Here is a 19,210-nt window from a genome sequence, read left to right on the forward strand (position 1 = left end):
ACATTGGGCACTTGGCGAGGGACTACACACAGGCTGGGAAATAGAGGGCTGGGCTGGGATTCGACCTCTGCTGCCACCCCAGGGAGGAATTGCAGCTGGAGCAGATGACAGACCTGCAGGAGTGTGATGCCCATGGGAGCAGTGCCCCAGGGAAGTGGTCTCTGGAGGGGATGGGCTTGGCCAGGTCTAAGGGTGGGAAAAGGCTTGCAGAGGGTGTGCCGGAAAGGGGAGCCAAGGTTTCCCTTCTTTTGAGCTTGTACCAATTCTCATGGACTGATGAGCCATATCCACCCTCTTCAGCCTTACTGAGCTCCCAGCTGTCAGACCCAGAGCCCAGCTCAGGAGCCGCAGGCAGATATAGCATCTCATAGGATATGACATGGGTTTCCCAGCCCTCTGAAGACAGTTTATTGACATCCTGAGACATTCCTTTCCTCCTAGACAATCATCTCACATCTCTGCCTCCTTTCTGCACCCTTGAGTAACCAACAAGCTTGTCTATCAGGAGATTGCATTGTGCAACGTGGTGTCTAGGCAGGGTTCAAATGCTCTTCAAGCACAGGAGGCAGTTTGTTTCTTCAAACGATGATATGATGCCTTCAAGGGGTAGTTATTTAAATTAGCCAGACAAAAACTTCTCAATGTAGCTTCAGCTGCATAAGAGGAAACTGCATCAGGCATTGGTGAGGCACGGACAGATCAGGCTCTGCTTAGAGTATGAGGAAACTGCTCAAGCAGTTGTCTGGAAACTACCCAGAAAAAAATGAATGGAAGGGAGAAGATTGCAAAGAGATTTGCATGATGGTGTAATGCACTTGATGGAGGGTGCAGCAGGCACAGAGTTAGCTACACTAGGTCTCCCAGGGAAGGAAATGCTTGTGGAATAGAAATTATGAGAAAAGAAACCCTAGTGTCCTCATCAGCTGAGGAAAAGCTTTCTGGCTGGCCTTCTTGCTCTGTCAGCTTTACCTGCTCCTTCAGCCAGGAGCAAGGCGGCCTCAGGATTTTCTACTCTTCTTGTGAAGCTAATTGCCACAAAAAGGCTGCAAAACTAATCTCAGTGCTTGCACATCCACAGTATGAGAGAGACGGATCTGGTGTGGCCAATCAGCAGTAATGTCACAGTGTGCATCAATGTAAAGGCTTTGCAATGCCTCCTGTCACATGATGTTGGGGCTCTGGAGAGTCCACCTAGACTGGAAACACCTTGAGCACTGGAGTCATCACATGTAGCTCAGACCAGACGGGGAGAAACAACATGAATAAGGACAACAGCCTTAGCCACAACTGGGCCTACCAGTATGGGCCACTGAGGAGTCATCCCTAAGGCCTTGCACAGCCTGCTGAGCTCTGCTGAGCTGCAGAGTGTCATATAATAGCCAGTCTGGATCATTGTCCTGCTCTAAGGAATGCCAGAGTAAGAGAAGCAATGTAAAACAGGTATAAAATGCGGTTGTTGGCAGGCTTTTGTGCTCAGGCCTTTGAGGCTGCACACCAGCAATGCAGCTTTTGCTTGCTTAACGGAGGTGGGCAGGATTTCTGATGCTGCTTTCCCCGCAGTGATATGTGTGTGTGTTTGGCCCCAGAGTCTGTATGCATCTCTCTGAAGATGCACGAGACTTGGGACCCTTACAGCTCTTTGCATCTCCGAGGCACTGCAGGCTGTTAGAGGCTGGAAAGCAAGACCGACGATGGAGTCCCCGTGTGCTCTGGCCTGCGGTGAGGCAGTGGGTGTCGGGGCTGGCAGGCAGGCTGTCACGAGCTCTGCATCGCTGGCATGGCCTGTGTGCACCAGGAACAGGCCTCCTGCTCTCCTACCAGACGAGAGGGTATGCATCGTGGGACTCCTGGTTTTACTGTGCTATTAAGTTATTGCCACCCCTTAGGACAACCCTGCGAGAAGGCGGAGGACTCGCATAACTCTAGATCAGTAAAGGAAGCAGCTCAATTAGCATTTCACACGCCTTTGCTTCACTCTCTTCTTACCTTCCCTGCAGCGGGCATGCTTTCCCCTTAAAGGATTGTCCTGTTTCTGCTCCTTGCCAGCGTTGGCAGGGTGACAGTAGTCGAGTGTGCAAACTTGTGCTATTGTCCCCAGGCCAGGGGGAGTCATGGAGACCCACTAATATGACACAGGAAAATGTTTGCTGATGGCAATTCTATGGGCTTTGTCTAACTCTTTCTCCATCATGACGACTCGATTTAAGTCTCTAACTGTTTGACTACAGATGCAAGAGTACTATCCAACTCCATCCTTTTGTCCGGGTAGTTTGAATGGGTAATTCAGCTTTTGTGTAACTCAATTGAGGGGGCAAACATAAAGACAAGATTCTTGAGCGCTCAAGCTCCCTTTCCATGGATATCTGCACATCTCTTTAGAGATTTGTTCCTTTCCTACCTTTTTCTGACATCATCCTCCTCTTAAAAAAAAAAAAAAAAAAAAAAAAAAAGAGCTGTGATGGGGAACGGTTAAAAGTAGGCTAGCCTGGTCCCCCGTATTACATTGTCCTGTGCCAATGAAGCATGGTTAGTATCAGCCCCTAGACAGCTTTGGGGAGTGCAGAGAATAGGGTGTCTAAGGTTTCTTAGCTCATCATCAGCATTTTCTCTTTGGATTGTGTCTTTAAAAAAAAAAAAAAAGAAAAAAAGAAAAAAGAAAAAGCCTTAGTAGGGGTGAAGAGGATAGAGGAGAATGGTAGAAATCGCAGGGAAATGATTGTATTTATTAGCTGTCTTTCTGTGGCCGTCCCCATGGCAACAATTTGTGATGGCAAAGAATGTGAGAACGGGGAGGCTAATGCCTGATTGGGATGCTTTGTATTTGGCAAAGTGGCTTCTGATTGGCCTGAGAAAGCCCCCGAACTAGACGGAGTCGATATTCATTCAGCTTACTCAAGTGCTTGCTAAACTGCTTCTAAACACTCGCAGGCTCCGGCTGCTTCTGTAAAGGTTGGTAGTGTATAACCTGCGTAACAAGATTAGCCGGGGAAGGGGGCTCGTCTCAGCAGTGCTACAGTAGCAGCCGGCGCGGGTGAGACAACCTCCTGCGCGCCCGGGTGAGTGTGTGTGCTTAGCTACGGGGACACGGGAATTGCTGCCGAGGCTTCCGCGTGCGATTTGAGCGTTATCTAACAAGATTAAGCGTTGGGCTCTCCGGCACGAGCAAGCCAATCCCCGCATCTGCGTGCGCCCGGGCAGCGATGCCGGGGACGCCGGGCTGCGAGCGCGGGGCAACGCTTGCAAAGTTCACCCACACAGGAGCGAGCTGACGACTTGTTTGTTTAGTTGAGAAGTTTGACATGTTTCTTCCCACCACCCCACCCCAATTTGCTTGATGGTTTTTGATGCTTCGCACTCTAAATCTGCCCATCGTGTTTCACAGATTTGCCAAAGTTGGAAGAGAGGGACTATAAACTTTTAATGGAAATCTCTGCAAGCTGCATTCTGTGAAATGGCATCAGACAGCGAGGTAAAAACCCTCCTGAATTTCGTCAATCTGGCCTCGAGTGACATCAAAGCAGCTCTGGATAAATCCGCTCCTTGCCGCCGGTCAGTTGACCACAGAAAATATTTGCAGAAACAGCTCAAAAGATTTTCTCAGAAATACTCCAGGATCCCACGGTGCCACCCCAGCAAATCCGTGGAGTGCAGCGTGAAGCGGGGCGCAGAGGACAGGAGTCGCAGCTCCCAGCCCGAGGCGGTGGACTCCAGCCACTGCAGAGCTGCCGCCGAGAAGGAGCTGAGGACAGCTGAGGTGGAGGAGACCTTCTCTGGGGAGCAGGTTTTGCAAGAGCCAAACTCCGAGCCCACCAGGCCGGACCAGGTGCCGATGAGGAAGAGACAGCTGCCTGCCTCCTTCTGGGAAGAGCCCCGGCCAGCGCAGAGCCTGCTGGCCAGGAGCTTTCCCACGGGCCTGGACGGGCTCCCCAGCTCCGGAGACCCTCTTCCTTACGAGGGGAAGAAAAACAGAAGGAGCCCGGAGGCTGCCGGCCCGGAGAGCCCCTCTGAGCCCGTGCAGCGTGGCAGCGAGAAGGACCCTGCCAAGGCGCCGGGGCCACCCATGTCCGGCCAGGTGGCCACCTGGACCTGCTGCCCCTTCCAGTGCTCCGGGCAGCCGCTGTACCAAACCCCGGGGGCGCTACCGCCGTCGCCCTTCCCGGGCCTGGGGCTGTGGCGGAAAAGCGCGGCGCTGCCCGCGGAGATCCAGCACTTCTGCAAGGAGGCGGACAGCACGGGGCAGAAACTCTACCGGCCCGTGGTTTTGAAACCCATCCCCACTAAGCCTGCTCTGCCCCCTCCTATTTTCAATGTTTTTGGCTATATTTAGCTGGGGGTGGTGGGAAGGAGCCAGGGGTGTGTGTGTGTGACTTTGAATACAGTAGCTCCGTAAAATGAATGGAAGTGTAATGTCAGACGTGGGCGCGAGCGAGTCGAAGTGCGGAGCGGTGCGCGGGAAAGGAGGGTGGTTTCTGTCTAGAGACGGCAGCGGTTGCGCGGGGTTCCTCTCGCACAGGCTGGGGTGAGTTAAACAACGGCTGTGAATCTATCTGGGCTTGATTCTCCTCTTGCTACATGGGTGTAAATCAGGAATAAGCCTCATGAAGCCAGTGGCATGAAGTGCAAGGCAAATCAGGCCTCTTTTATGGAAGCGCATTGTTTGAGCCATGGCGAGTTGGGCTAAGAGCCATTCATAATCTGCACTTGTAACACCTAGGAGACCTCCTCCATGTGGGAACATCTTTCTGGGGCTGCCCTGCAGCCACAGCAGTGAAATGAAATGAATTAAACCCATTCAAACAGTTTTTGTGCTTTAATTCCAGGGAAGTCAAGATACTCGGGTCACTTCCTTTGGCATCCAAGAGACTGGAAGGACAGTATTTAATGTAGAAACCATATTTGTAAATTGATTTAAGCTCTTCTTATATGTAAATATTGAGAGAATTAAAAAAAAAAAGAAGGAAGAAAGGAGATAATTTTATCCTAGTCATTCTGCAAATGAAGTCTGCTTATTTTTGTCCTGCTGAGTAGACACAGATTTTATTTTTAAGCAGTGGTTAGATATGAGGGCTGAAATCTCTGCCCATTCAGAGTGCTATAGATCAACAACAACTCTTCTGAGGCTGGGAAATTAGTTAGTGTTAGACTGCTGCAAATAAAAACAGAATTAATTTCTGAGTGTCAAAAGCACAAATGACAAATCATGTCATTTGCTGAATACAAAAATTTAAAATATAATAGAAAAGTGCATAGCATAGCTTGCCTTGACTTCTGACTAGCAGAGGAGATCTTTTATTTTGCCTGATTTTAAGATAAAATCACAATATTTGACTACAAAGTGTTTTCTCAATTACTTTAATGAAGTTGCTTTAGAAAAGCTAATAGCGGATATTCTCAAGTTAAACATTGCTAAAGCCCGTGGAGAATGCAGTGCTCAGTCACAGAACATGAGCTCTGAGCGGTTTATTATTGCAGGCTTACAAATCCATTCATTTATATTGTAAATACTGTAAATCACTGAAGTCAAGAGAAGTATATAATGGGAGGGAAAAAGGCCAGAGAATGGGCTCTGATCTTTCAGGGCCTGAGCCACCTCCCACCGGAGTTAATGGGAACTTCTCCCTGGATGCAGCAGAAGGCAGCCTCGATCAGTGCGCTCCCCAGCTAGTGCAGCTCGCTAGGGGAAAACGGGCTTAGCTTCTTTCGAGGACAGTGCAGTCATAAGAAAATTAACATTTTAAGCCTTCTAAAGTGTAGCTTTGGATCTTCTGATGGGGCTTGGCATTACATAGCGGAGTTACGACGTTAGTTAGGATATATACACTGCCCTCTGGCCAAAAGTATCTTACTCTTCCTAAATCTCTCACTGAATCACACCCTTGTTTACCTATCTGAAAGCAATGGCTGCAATGTGCTAGTCTAGCAGGCCAAAAGTAACCACAGAAATGGTTTTTACTGCCTTCTCTCTGGTACCAGCACTTAATATGTGCATCAAGCCTGTGTAGATCACTCTTACAGGAGAGAGACGGCAGGAAACGGCTGTGGTAGCACATGCCTGCAACAACATGCAATGTGCAGGGTAGTGAAGAGCAGGTCTAAGGGGTAGGGACATCCAGTTAGCACTTGACCTAGAGGTGCACATAAGATTTTTGTATTTTGTGGGGGGAAGGAAAGGGAAAGAGGACACTCTATCCCTCCCTTACTCTAACAGAAATCAAAGGTAGCACTCCCTTTTAATTCAGTGGGAGAATTATGGCTCTGAATTTGTAGAGCTATGTGCAAGGGACTTCTTTACCTGGTAACAGCAACATTTTCTCACACACATAGCCCCATGTCTCTGTTGTAATACAGATGAACTCTGTCTCAGTGGCGTCACGGCTCAGCAGCATCCTTGGCATTGCTCTGGATTTCCAGTGGGTGAGCCGAGCAGGTCACGCAACAGCCCACAGGTAGTGCAGCGATTGCTGTGGGCGAGCATTTCTGGTTGAGTTTAGGAGAGAAACTTGGAAGTGCCACATATGACACCAGAGTACAGATTTCCATAGAAATTGAAATAGTTGCAAAAGTATATAGTTTCTGCAGAAATTTTATTTCTGAGGGAATCCAGAAAAAGAAGGAAGTTCAAACCAAGCTTCAACCTTTTTGAAATTAAATGCTGTGTTTTGCTTTTTCTTCTTTTAAACTCTGTATTATTTTGAAGGTGTGTGGCTCTATGCTTTACATGTAGTAGAATAATATGTTTTTAAGAGGAAGGGTTGAACTAAAATGCTCCAAATGACCTTCAACACACAGATATTTATATACTTACCCTCAGATTCAGACAGATGTTACATTCTAAAATCCTTACAATCTTCAGGAAATAAGACTTGCCTCATCAGCCCAGGACAGACTCTAGGCCTTTGGTAGAGCTCTGGTGTAGCTAAGAACTAGAGCAACAGTGAAGTAAAACGCAAATGAACAGAAGACAATTTTTAAGGGTGATTGAAATCACTGAATGAGGATGCGTGAGGCTTTCCAAAAGACTTACAAGGAATTGCAACTCTGTCTTGCTCATAACGCTTGCTGTTCATAGAATCATAGAACTGGTAAGGTTGGAAGGGACCTCCGGAGATCATCCAGTCCAACCCTCAGATGAGTGGCCCATACGGGGATCAAACCCACAACCTTGGCATTATTAGCACCACACTCTAAACAACTGAGCTAGACATGCTCTCTCACCCCTGAGATGATTACTTCAAAATTATTAATTGTTCAAGGTTGGACTGATTCAGACTTTTCCTGGCTATTTTTTTGTGAAGTTATTTAGTGTGGCTATTCAGGACAAAATCTACTTGTTTACTCATACTTTGAAAGATGGAAATATAACATTTGAGAGCTGCTATTTACTACAACAATGCAAATTTAAACTGTTAACACCACAATAGCTTTTATAAATAATGGGAAGGGAAGGTGAATGAAAAGGCTTTCATACAAAATAAAATAAAAAATCAAAAAAGTGCACAAGAATATAAAGTGAATTGCACATGTTGCAGTAAAAAAAAAAAAATGTACAGTAACCTGGTCATGAAATACTCCTAGGACATTTCAGAAAAAGTCAAAATCTCTGAAGAAATCTACCATGCTGAGTAAAAACAAACCACTTTACCCTGCACTGGAAGTACTGATCTGGTTACAAAGCCTTGTTTGTTTGGGTTGTTTGGTATTTGCCATTTCACAGTAACTTCTAGACAGACGTATTAAATTCACATCGAATTTGTGCAGATTCAGTATCACACATGAAATACGGTCAGCGGTCAGTGTGTAAGAGGTAGCCAGCTCTTTTTCAGTGCAAATAAATGTAAACTGATGGTGTAAAGGTTTTCAGTAAGGATCAAGCAGAAAGGATATAATAATATTGTAATTACTACTTTCACCCACTTACAGACTCATTTTTTCCACAGTTTCTGCGCAAAGTGTGCCTTTATTCTCACAGTTGTGGTACTTCCATAGCAGATTAGCACTCTCCAGCTCAGTGATACTCCTGGTCAGGACAAATGTTTTAGAGCTACCAGAACATGGCTTTCCCAATAGACATGAATATTCCTTGGCTGAAGAAATGGACTTTGTGTGTTTGCTCCACCCAAACCCAGTTTCAACTTTCCAAGGAAATTTAAAAAAAAAAAAGTGATTTGTGAGACTTTTGTATCTGATTTTGGTTCAGGGGAAATTTTCAGCTTGGGAAACATCCTTGTGGTGTGTACATGCAAATGGTGATTTTAAAACCTTCTATCAGCCAGCAGTCTCCAAGGCTGTCACTGCACACCAAACGAATGCTTAAGGACGTAGTCTCTGCCAGGCAATACAGGCCTAAAGAATTCCAATCCCCGTTCCCTTTCCCTCCACTCAATATTTATTAGCCTGGAGCAGATCGCTGGTGTGGTTCAGAAGGCATTTCCACGATCACAGCTTGGGAGAGCTGCACTGCTCAGTGCTGTGAGGTGCCAGGGGTGGCCTGGGACAGTCTTTTCTAGGCAGCACAGCACGCAGGGAATAAAGGTACCTTTCTTTTCCTTTTTTCTTTTTGTTTGAAATATGAACATATTTTCTAAAGAGTTGGTCTGCAGGGACAGTCTCCCAAAACCCAGGAGAGAGTTTTAGTGGCCCATTCAGGCAGCTGTTCTCAGTACTGAGGGCACTGATGGCCAGCTCTTAACCAGTGTGACTGGGAAGCTCCATCTATGAGGCCTGACAGAGTGCCCATGTGCCACAGGACTGAGCCCACCATGGGACTGGATGAGGAGACAGCACGGCTCCCCTCTGAGCACCTCCCTCCCACCATGAAAGACTGCTGAGGTTCATGCTTCGGGACAAGGAGGCAGATCCCAAACTGGTAATAAGGGAAGTTGCTGGACAAAATTTCAACAGTGGAGAAATCTCACCTGACTTTCCAAGGCTTTGCAAGAAGATCACAGTTCAGTCTGAATTGAAACTGTGTTGGTTTTTCAATTACTTTTGTGCTTGAGAAGGAGACAGCTATAGGTAGAGCACAGTTAGCTGTAACCATTTCTGCTTCTGCTTTCATGCTACTCTACAAGTGCTGAACACTTTTCACACCAATCCATTTCACAATCTAAACTTCTATGCCCAAATAGGTCTGCATGTGTGCAACACAGTTTTAATCCTGTGTTAAGGTGTGAAACTCTACACAAAGAAAACTCAGTGCAACATATTTTCTCTACTTAAAGTTCTGCCTGATTCCGTGTATGGTACACCACCCAATACGGAAAACATGTCTGTCAAACTTCTGGTGGAAATCCTACCAAACCATAGTGTGCAGCTCCTTTGATACCTAAGATAAGGACTGGTGTGCTACTAGCATGAGATCTGCAAAGATATGGTGCCAAATTTTGATTCTTCCATCGTTACTTAGGTGTCTGACTAGGACTGAGGCACACATCAGATCACAGTGGTTCCACAAGTCACACCTGTCAGTGGAGCTGTCACTGCCAATAACTGTTCATGAGCTCCTCAGCCTCCCCAGCTGCGAGAGAATGTGACTTGTTAAAAACCTCAATAAGAGAATTTCACGGACAATTATAGCAGTTCAGCTGATAGATGGTGACTTGTTAAGCTGCCATAAATCAGTTGTGGATCTTAGCTGTAAATAGGTGACCTAATTTTCAAAGAAGCTGAGATAGTAATTTTCATTAGTGTCAAAGGGAGCTAAGAGATACTCTGAACTTCCAAAGTCAGGAAAGTCAGGGCTGAATAAGGCTTTTATTCTACCTCAGTAATATCTGACACCAAATGTGGTCCCGTGGGCTTCAGCAGAACTACATCTGGTGCAAGCAACTTCACCTTGTTTAGGCACCTGAATAAGGCTTTAGAATGCTAATTTTGGGTTTGAGTTTCATCATTTTGAAATAATCTGTCTTCCAGTAATAGTATTGTCATAGTCACAGTGGTCCAAGGAGGTAAGAGAGGCTGGGTTTTGTGGGGACAGTAAGATATAGCATAGCAACAAATAAAGCTGGTTTAACAAGGCTGCATATCCCTATGTACCTTGCCTCTCTCACTGCGTCACTGTCAGTTCATGTTCCTCTAGGGCTTCATTCTTTTCTGACACCAGCTTCAAGGCAGAGTAAAGCTACTGTTTTCAGTGCAGCTACTTCTAATTTACACCGCCAAAATGAGCTCAGAGTTGCTTTCAAATCCCCAGTCTAGAAAATTCTCTCCAATACAATTTCACCTACTTCTTGCAAACAAAATGCAATATGAACTGTATTTTCTATGCATAAATACAGTTCTTACATCCTTCTTAAATAAATCTTCCCTTGACTTTTAAAGGAACCAGGACTTCTGGATTTCCCCTAATATTTACACAGTACTGTGTTGAGGGAACAAGAATCTATTTAGAAATTCTGAGCTTTGATGTTCAGAAATCAAATTCTCTATTCAAAAAGAAAGGTCAAAAAAAAAGGAAAGTAAAAGTGTTAGCAAGATGGTGTCAAAGTATCAGAGAATTAGTAACAAGCACATTGAGCAGAAATCTAAACGACAGAATAGAAATTAAAAGAAAAATCTCAGTCAGTGAGTGAAATGTGATTGTTTTTCCAAATACTGTGATTCTTGATGATTTCTGAATACTGATCACAGGAAGGACTCTAAGTTCCACCAGACCCCAGAATACCTTTTAGTTCCTCATTGAAACTTGTGTCAGCACTACTCATCTTTCAGTGCTGGTTTTCATTTCCCTTTCTTCGCAGACAAAGTTCTGAGGTGAATCGTAAAAGTTTTCTCTTGGAAAAACCAGTGATAGTTCTGTATTTAGCACACTGTTTCAGTTTGTTCTCATTCTGGCTCCAGAAGTGTATTTGCTTTAGCTGGGTAATTGGAGGCCACTTGACCAAGGTCAGCAGCAGTTCCTCCCGACCATGCAGCATGTGTGCCATTGCCATGCCATTTCCACTGCGATGATGCTGGGTGCCATGCTGGGAAGCTGCTGTGTGTCTGGTTTGCCCAAGGTCACTGCGTGTAATCATGCTGTAAGTATCGAATCAGTCTGTCTGGGAGAGGCAAGGTGTCAATAAGCTTAATGCGATTTCTTCCAACCAAGCTTCGGACCTTGATGCGGCAAAGATGGGCAAGAGGTCTTGGGGGCTCTGAAAGAGACAGGTCAGAGATACAAACAAAACAACTTAAACTCGAGGGCAACAGCTCAGTTTGGCCTGGTCGGTGGCAAGCACACCAAGGCTGGGGGAACATTACTGGCAGTGAATCACTGCCTGCAGCCAGCATGCTGACGCAGCTTGATTAGAAAGGAGTCCTGCCACAGCACACCCACACAGGCCACAAAGGGTAGGAAGGGGAACATGTAAGGACCTTTACAGATGGTTTTGGGGAAGCAAACGAAGATACAGAATTGTTCTGCTTTTCGCACTGGCAGGATTTCCTCTCACCTCCTTCGCTTCCCCTCTGCCACGCACCACGCCAGCCTCAGGGTGCTGGGAGGGCCTGAGAGAATTGCCGCAGGAGAAAAGAAAGAGGGAGATTTGTAAACGTGGGGGCAGAAGTAAAGGGGCGAGGAGGAAGCCTTGTGACAGAGAGACAGTGCCACATAAAGTCCCGCTGTGCAAAGTGCCAGGAGCAATGGCTTGCCAGTGTGGCTAGCGTGGGAGCTGCCCCATGGGAAACACAGCTGAGAAGGAAGATGGGGAGAAAAATATTAAGTAGAGGAAAATGGGAGGAGAAGGCGGAATGAAAAACAAGTCTTTTCCTTTTCTGGCCTCCATGGCAGCCTTCCTAAGGAAGGAAGCGGGGCTGGAGGCTGGGATACTGCATCCCATATCAGACTCAGCAACAGGCTTCCCTGTGAAGATTTAAGCAAGCTGCTTCACTGTATTCATCCTCCTCACTGAAAATAAGTTTAATATTTTTGCAGTTCAGCTGGGTGCTGAGGAACTTGCTCTGACAATGTCTATGAAAGACTTTGGATCCCTGTGGGAAATGCTCTTTTAGAAGTGCAGAGTATTAGTGGTTGTTTTAAGGCCACTAGTGCCTGCTGAGCCAGTGTGGAGATGTTACTCACCTGCTCTAATTTGACTGCACCCCAGGTTCACCCAAATGAGCCTTCCTACACTGGCAAGATTAATTCCCAGTGAGTCAAATCCTCAGCTAGCATAAATTTAACATCACAGAGTCAACGGCAACTCAGCAATTTCTGCTACCTCATACCTGGCCCAAATGTAATTTAGTCTCTGTGGGGAAATCCTACAGAGTTTAACAGAGATGAATCAAGCAAGGATCTGTAGAAATTAGGTTAAAAACCTATAGGATTTTTCAACAGAAAGAAAGGAAATTAAAAGAGATGATGACTGAGGCTTTGAATCCAGCAGTGGGAGTCTGCGCAAGATTCTTCCCTGGGTGACCATACCTGCTTTTTCTTTAATGACAGCCCAGTCCTCATAGCTGTCTATGTGCTCCTTCAGCCGGGAACAAAGCTGCACGTTACCCACATAATCCAGGAGAACATCGATAATAGGCCCGGCCCAACGACTCATCTCTGGAGCGGACACCATGTCACAAAACTTCAACAAAAAACAGAGTCACCACAGTCAGTGAGAGATGAAACTAACAACAGCGACAGCCCCAGCTGCTTTGGTTGTCCCACCTTGCTACCAGACATGAGGGCAATTCCCATTTTTTCCTCAGAAAACTTCTACTAAAGCCTTTTTTTTGAGACTGAGGGCAGAATTCCCCTTTACCACCACAGGAGGAGAAGACAAAACCCTGGTGGAGTTCTGGCTCCGGAGAATAGAAAGGATGCTGGATTGTTCACAGGGATCTGACAGTCCTTCTCCCGTGCAAATGGGAGGGCAGAGCAGCACTACTGGCTCCACCCCATGCTGGTGCGGGATCTGCTGTAGGGCTCACACAGCACAGGGAGCTGCAACTGAGTGTGTTGGGTTCCTTTCCTTCTTTGGAGAGCATCCATGGGGCAACTGTGTGCAAAGGAGGCTCTGGGGAAACAGGAGATTTGGCAGAGCACAGCACCTCCTTGCTCTAGTGAACCCACTGGTATGTGCAGCTTTTGGGCATCAAACACCTTGCTAGAAATGAGTCTGGGAGATGAATCCCAGGCAGTTTCACTCACACTGGTCCTAACATGGAGCAAAGATACCTCCTTTACTCGGTCCTGGATCAGGCAAAACTTCTGTTGCCACATGTGAGAGCTGCAGAGTACTGAGAGGCTTTGCATGAAGGGCTGCTTTCATTGATACTGAAAAACAGACTTAAAAGCCATCTCATTTTAAAAAAACAGTGGTTTATCTTTCCACTTTAGTCTAAATATGTGTATTATACTAGACAGCTTCATCTCTCTCTACTAGGGTGCTGCATATGATGATGGTATCTGTGACTGATCTGTATCAGAGCAGTCAGGAAAGTTAAGATGAATTAAATCACACTGCACACAAGAACTCAGGCACATGGCTGAACTCCATTGAATTACAGTGATTTAAGTACCATCTATCAGCTTAATCACTGACACTGTCAGCAGGCACACTCTGAGCCTACCCAAAATGGGAAAGAAATGGCACCAGCTTAAAACTCTTTCAGTTTAAGCTCTTGTAACTAGATCATATTTGATTGTATTTGCATGAGCCCTAACTCAAAATGCATTAAGCCCTTGTATGGATACTCTCATTCAGAAGTAAAATGATATTAGCTTACCTAGGGAAGAATAAAGCTGCAGAATATTATAAGGCCATTTTATTTAAATTGAGAGCCTCCACAGAGGTGTTTACTATTCTTCTGGCTTTGTCTCCCTAAGCATTCCCATGTAGTGTTTCCAAGGAAAATGAAACTCTGGGAGGATCCCAGTGGACAACCCAGTTTCCTACTTGGACTGATTATTGAAAGTTCAATTTGGCATATACAGACCTGATTCCTCAGTGCACCTGCTGTTGCCATGCAGCTACCCATAGAATGTGCAAAGTAGGGGGGCTGCACTACCACCTCCAAGCAGTAAAGCTACTCTGCTGAGTTTAAATGAGGACACAGGTGTAGGGTAATAAAACACCGAGTCTTACTGTTTTTCTGTTCTTGTCTCTACTAGACGGCTTACCTGTCCATTTCTCTCTTCTCTACACACAAGCTCAGTCTACAAAAACATTTTCCAGAATAAAAATTCCAAAACTTGTTGCAGGAAATGAAGCAAAACAAAACAAAACCATGCAAACCTGCAACTGCATACAACGGGATTCTCAGAGACAAAATGACTTTAGTCCTGGGACGTATTTTGCCTGCAGTCTCAGTAGGCCCCTGAATGCCCTCTTGTGGCAGTAGGATACTTGATTCCCTGTGTTCATTGTTTGAAAACTGCAATTTGGGAAATGTGGAGTGAGACAGGGACCATTTCTATGGGTTCACTTTCCCTAAGAAACACTAATTAAGTAAAAACAGTAATGGTTTATAGTTACGAATTTTCAAATTCACTTCCAGTAGCTCATAGCCTTTACAAAGAGTAATCATTCAAATTATTATCTTTATGTAATCTGATATGAGAAAATAAGAAACATACATCTTCTGTGGGGAGAAGGTTACAATTTCACATGATCCTCTGTATTTCAGAATATAAACCTTCACAAACGTATCGTTAAGCTACACCATATAAGCCTTACTTTTATTAGCCAGCCTAGTCATTGGAAGCAAATTTAAAATAACATTTCTTAGAAGGAAGGAATTGCTTTTTCAGTTCTATATGTGTTTGTCCCTCACTGATCTCTCTTTTCCTACAAGTGCAAGTAATTTTACACAGCTTTTGCTATCTCTGTCTCATATTGTCTGACCTATGAGGTGAAGTCTGCAAGAGCCACATACTTCCGGGCAAATGGTTCCGTGTTTTGATAAGCACTAAGAGATAGTGTTAGCTGAGACCCAGAGGGAAATACTGTATTTTTACAGGTGAAAAGCAGAACTGTTTCGTGTGGATGAGATATCACAGAGGGCTACAGACAAACTTTCTCCTGTGATTCCAGCCCTCTGCCCACTCTATGTTGTATTGTATCATGGCTCAAGAATTGGGGATATTATATTTTATTCCTTTTTTCTGACAAAAATATGGTGTCCTTGAGAATTTTTTTTTTCAACAAATCCTCTCAAGGAGAAGACAGCTCTTTTGTTTCCCAGGTAGGTCTTTTGGAACACAGGAATTATGAAAAAACTCATGAAACTTCCATCCTTTTCTCACAGGAAAATTGGGAGAAGAAATACATTAATATAGCAAAACTCATTGGTAAGATAAGTCTTCAGAAGTACTGTAGGTAAATTAGGCAATGCTTACCTGTACTACAGTTGGCTCTTTGGACTGCTGAGGATCGTTAAGTCTGTCCCTTCTGTAATTTAACGCAGGATGCGGGCCATTTCCGTACCGACACTCAAAACAGGAAACTGCATCACAGCCCAGATCCAGGAGGTATTTCATCACAGAAAGGTACTTCATTGAGAACATGATGGTAGCTGGAAACGTGGTGGGATGGCTTGAAATGTAGGCATTAATGTTTGCTCCATGGTCAAGAAGCAGTTTCATAGTCTTTAGGCAGCCGTGGCGAATGGAGATAAGTAATGGGTTGATGAGGTCAACGTTGGGGTTGGCTCCAGCCTGCAGCAAGAGCTCTGTAGCGTAGATGTTGTTGTTAAAGACGGCAAAATAAAGGGGGGTGGTGCGTCTGTCCTCGTAAAGGCAGGAGCGCTCCTGGGAGAGGGCACTGTTCACATCGTAGCCCGCGTCGATCAGCTCTTCCAAGATGTCGTCGTTGTTGCGCTCAGCTGCTAAATGCAGGGGACTGATGCCGCTGCGCTTGACACGAGTGCGGCTGGTTACGGGGATCAGCATGGAGACAATCCTGCCGAGCGGAGAGTCAGGGAGGAGCTGTGAGCTTTAGGGAACCTGCTGCAAATTGTAGCTGTACGGTTGTAACCGTAAGAAAGAGCCTGTTAACTCAGGCAGAGAGACAATTCGCTCTGAGGTAAATCAGGGCATGAACTTGGAACCTGTCAACAACTTTATGTATGCTCTTGCCTTGCAGAAAACGGGCTATGTGACCTCCCCTGCAGGGAGGAACAAATTGTTTGAAATGATCTCTCAGTTTCTGTAAGGTAAAGGCAGGGATAAAGGCAGTTACGATGGAAGAGGAGGCATGCTGACACCTCGTCTACCCTGTAGTCACTCATAGGCCAAAACTCAAGTGGCAGTTAAAAAATGACGGACACCCTGCCAGGCTCTCCCAAATGTTCTGCATCTCCACCTTCGTGCTATGGACAAGAGTGGAGGAATGGGCTCACTGTTCCAGACCTTATGTGCATACAGACCTGCTGGCAGAGAAAAGATGTCTCTCCACCTCTGTCAGGCTTGCTCTGCTGCTAGGTGGGGACAACATATACCCAAGACATTGGTAAACCTCATATGTCACTACTGTAACAAGATGCCTGAGACTATAAAGGGGATGAAACCAAAACCTCCTCTGTGAGACTTAGCTAGGATCAGCTATATATTTGGTTTCCAGGCCTCCAGGCCAGATTTTACAATTCAGTTTTTACTCTGAACTGAGCCGTCTCCTAGAGGCCTTCACCGCCTGCCTTTTGGCTGTGGCAAATCCACAGGGCTATCAATGTCCATTTCAGATTGTGGGGAGCCAAAAAGACAATTAAGAAAAGGGAGAAAAAGAAATAAAAATATTTTCCAGGCCAGTTGCCATGCTTTAGCCCAGAGATAAAAAATGTTCAGCCAAGTTCTAAACTCCAGGAACCAGGGAATGTATGGGAAAGTGTTACGTGGCCTTAAATGCAGTAAGGTAAATTGAGCTGCTCTCATTATATAATGTGATGTTCAAAAATGTGAAGTACGGTGACCCTGCAGACCAAAATCCATGATCATTTTGATGCCATTGTAGGTGTCACTGGAGCTGAATAACTAAACCCATGGGCTTAATCTTCATTTCCTGCTCATAAGGTCACGTATTTTAGTCAAGGGACTAGGTTGATTCTATAAAAGACAAGTCACTTTAAGCTAGATCCAGAAAGAGATCAGGTAACATTCAAATTGAGTGTCACTACTGACCCAGAAGATTGCTATGCTCCCTATATGATGCCTGTGGAGAGAGAGACAGACCCCTAAAAAAGCAATTTCTTGGAACCAGCAAGATGAGCACACCTCCTCCTCCACCTTCCACACAGACTCCTCTATATAGCAGGCAACAGGTCTTCAAATACACAAACGTGCAAAGCTCAGTTTCCTGAATATGCACTGTGTTTCTTTTATAGTGCTAGATGTCTTGAGTTTGACTGTAATGGCCAGTCTCAACACTGGCCCTCAAACATTTACATAATGAACTAAGCAAAATATAAGCACTACTATCAGTGCAAGCTTCGCCTGTGATGTACTGAATGGTCCTGAAAAAGACTGATCCTCCAAAGCTCCCAGGAGCTGAAATGAGAGTTTAAGATGCATAACATATTACAGAACTATGTTCTCATTTACATGATGGACTGTTGATGTCTCTAAGTTACCTCTGTATCTCATTCTTAAACAAAAGAGGTTTTATCCTTACGTAAGTATCTCGGGAAATGAAGCACGGGATTTTTCTCCAAGAAGCCTTATTGATCTTCCAGTGCTGTGATACTCACCAGGGAGCAAGAAGCTTGGATCCTGGTGAACTGGCTACTTTCCACCATTAGCAATTGTTCTGTAAGAGCCATAATAGTGAAAAGGGCACAAAGCGCTGTGAGGACACCATGCCAAGTGTCAATATCAGCCATCTCACGATCTACTGTTTTTGAAGATTTAAGGGTCTGTTTTGTTATTTCCCTCCTGAACATATATGTGCCAGCCAGCTCTTCACATCTGATTAAAGAGGCACTGCCTCATTTCTATTTGCAAGAAGGATCTGAACCTTACTGCAGGAGTGTCACACTAAGGCTCTGCATCCAAATGCTGCAATATCCCAGACCTTGGTACAACCCCTGCAACCCAGATTTATTTTTGGAGGTAAAGCAGAAAGAATCAAATTTGTATTAGCAGCTTAATTTTCTTCCTCAAAATTTTATTCCTTTTGTTCTTTTCTTTCTCATCTTCCAAAGAGGACTGATGCAATTATATGGTGCCTCCACAACTGCAGTCTCTACTGCCTGTCTGGAGGGAGAAGGCAGCTCAAGGGAAAGCAGCAAAAGCAGAATAAGCCAGGTCAAAACCCACTTTTGTCATGGGGCTAAGCCTCATAAACACATTTGAAATGCTGCTACATTTCCCTATATCCTTGACACTTGCTTCTGTGACTTCTATTTGCTAGAAATTACATGAAGGAGGCAGAGTATCCTTAGCATGAGTGGGTCAAGATATTATTGACTTGTTTTTACTTAATAAATCTGCTCACACTTCACAGATAATGTCTTCCCTTCTCAGCTCATCAGTTCCAAGAGGAAAGGGGTTAAATGCTCACTATTATCCTTCCTACACTAGATGAGATGAACCTTATGAATTCCATGTCAGTATTCACAAGGTGTCATTTAAAATAAACAAACACCAAGCAACAAGAGTTGACAGTTGAGCTTTGGAACCACATTCTTGGCTCTTTGATGGTAGGGAGACTTCATGCTCTGGCAAAAAGTTGAAGCATGGAATTCCTGCTGAATTACGTATTAAATCTGCAGGAATACAAAGGGAGGTCACTATGAAGGGTGTTATTTTACTGAATACCAAAGGAATTAAGAATGATCAGTCAATTGGGTTAAAGTTTTGTCATCTAGATAAATATTTGGTTCTAGCTGCATGAAAGACCTGTTTTTTTTCAATTCAGTTTTCAGCAGTTACAATTTAAAAAAATGTTTTCAATCTTTTACATGCGAAGGAACTCAGGCTTCAGGCTTAATTCTGGTCTCATCTATGCTGCTGACTATTGCCAGCAATTGATGTGAGATCTGAATCAAGCCCTTTCTTTCATAACATAGGGATGGACTCAGGTTACACAGTTTCTATTTAAATTTGATTTCATACTGTGGTGTGGAGGTACTGAGCAAAGGGGAGGAGTAGATTCAGAGAGCTGGTCTAGGCTTTATACACAAATTGGATTCAGATCAATGTTTTGTACTTTTGGATTAACTTCTTTGAAAGTGAGTGGCTATAGCTGGGCTCTGTATCTGGCCTATTTATTATCTAAACTGTGCTTGTTTTCAAGAG

General features: G+C 44.8%; 2 protein-coding genes across 3 annotated transcripts in view; one reads left to right on the forward strand and one right to left on the reverse strand.

Moving 5' to 3' along the window:
• Positions 1–3,451: 3,451 nt before the first annotated feature.
• Positions 3,452–4,327, forward strand: FAM181A (family with sequence similarity 181 member A). The gene has a single exon (XM_062577889.1). The coding sequence runs from the start codon at positions 3,452–3,454 to the stop codon at positions 4,325–4,327; it is 876 nt and encodes a 291-aa protein (XP_062433873.1).
• Positions 4,328–6,567: 2,240 nt separating this feature from the next.
• Positions 6,568–19,210, reverse strand: part of ASB2 (ankyrin repeat and SOCS box containing 2) — a 33,851-nt gene continuing 21,208 nt past the window's right edge. For both annotated transcript variants that reach the window (XM_062576183.1, XM_062576181.1), the window contains 3 exons: positions 15,320–15,881; positions 12,410–12,563; positions 6,568–11,138 (listed from right to left, as the gene is read on the reverse strand). In XM_062576183.1, coding sequence (XP_062432167.1) covers positions 11,002–11,138; positions 12,410–12,563; positions 15,320–15,881 — 853 coding nt within the window. In that variant the 3' untranslated portion in view covers positions 6,568–11,001. The remainder of the gene's footprint in view (positions 11,139–12,409; positions 12,564–15,319; positions 15,882–19,210) is intronic.

Source organism: Rhea pennata, chromosome 5 (assembly GCF_028389875.1).
Source record: "Rhea pennata isolate bPtePen1 chromosome 5, bPtePen1.pri, whole genome shotgun sequence".
In the NCBI taxonomy this organism is placed as follows: Eukaryota; Metazoa; Chordata; class Aves; order Rheiformes; family Rheidae; genus Rhea; species Rhea pennata.

What these genes read in the sequence shown, in the direction of transcription:
- FAM181A (XM_062577889.1), top strand. Translation starts at nt 3,452, where the DNA reads ATGGCATCAGACAGCGAGGTAAAAACCCTCCTGAATTTCGTCAATCTG.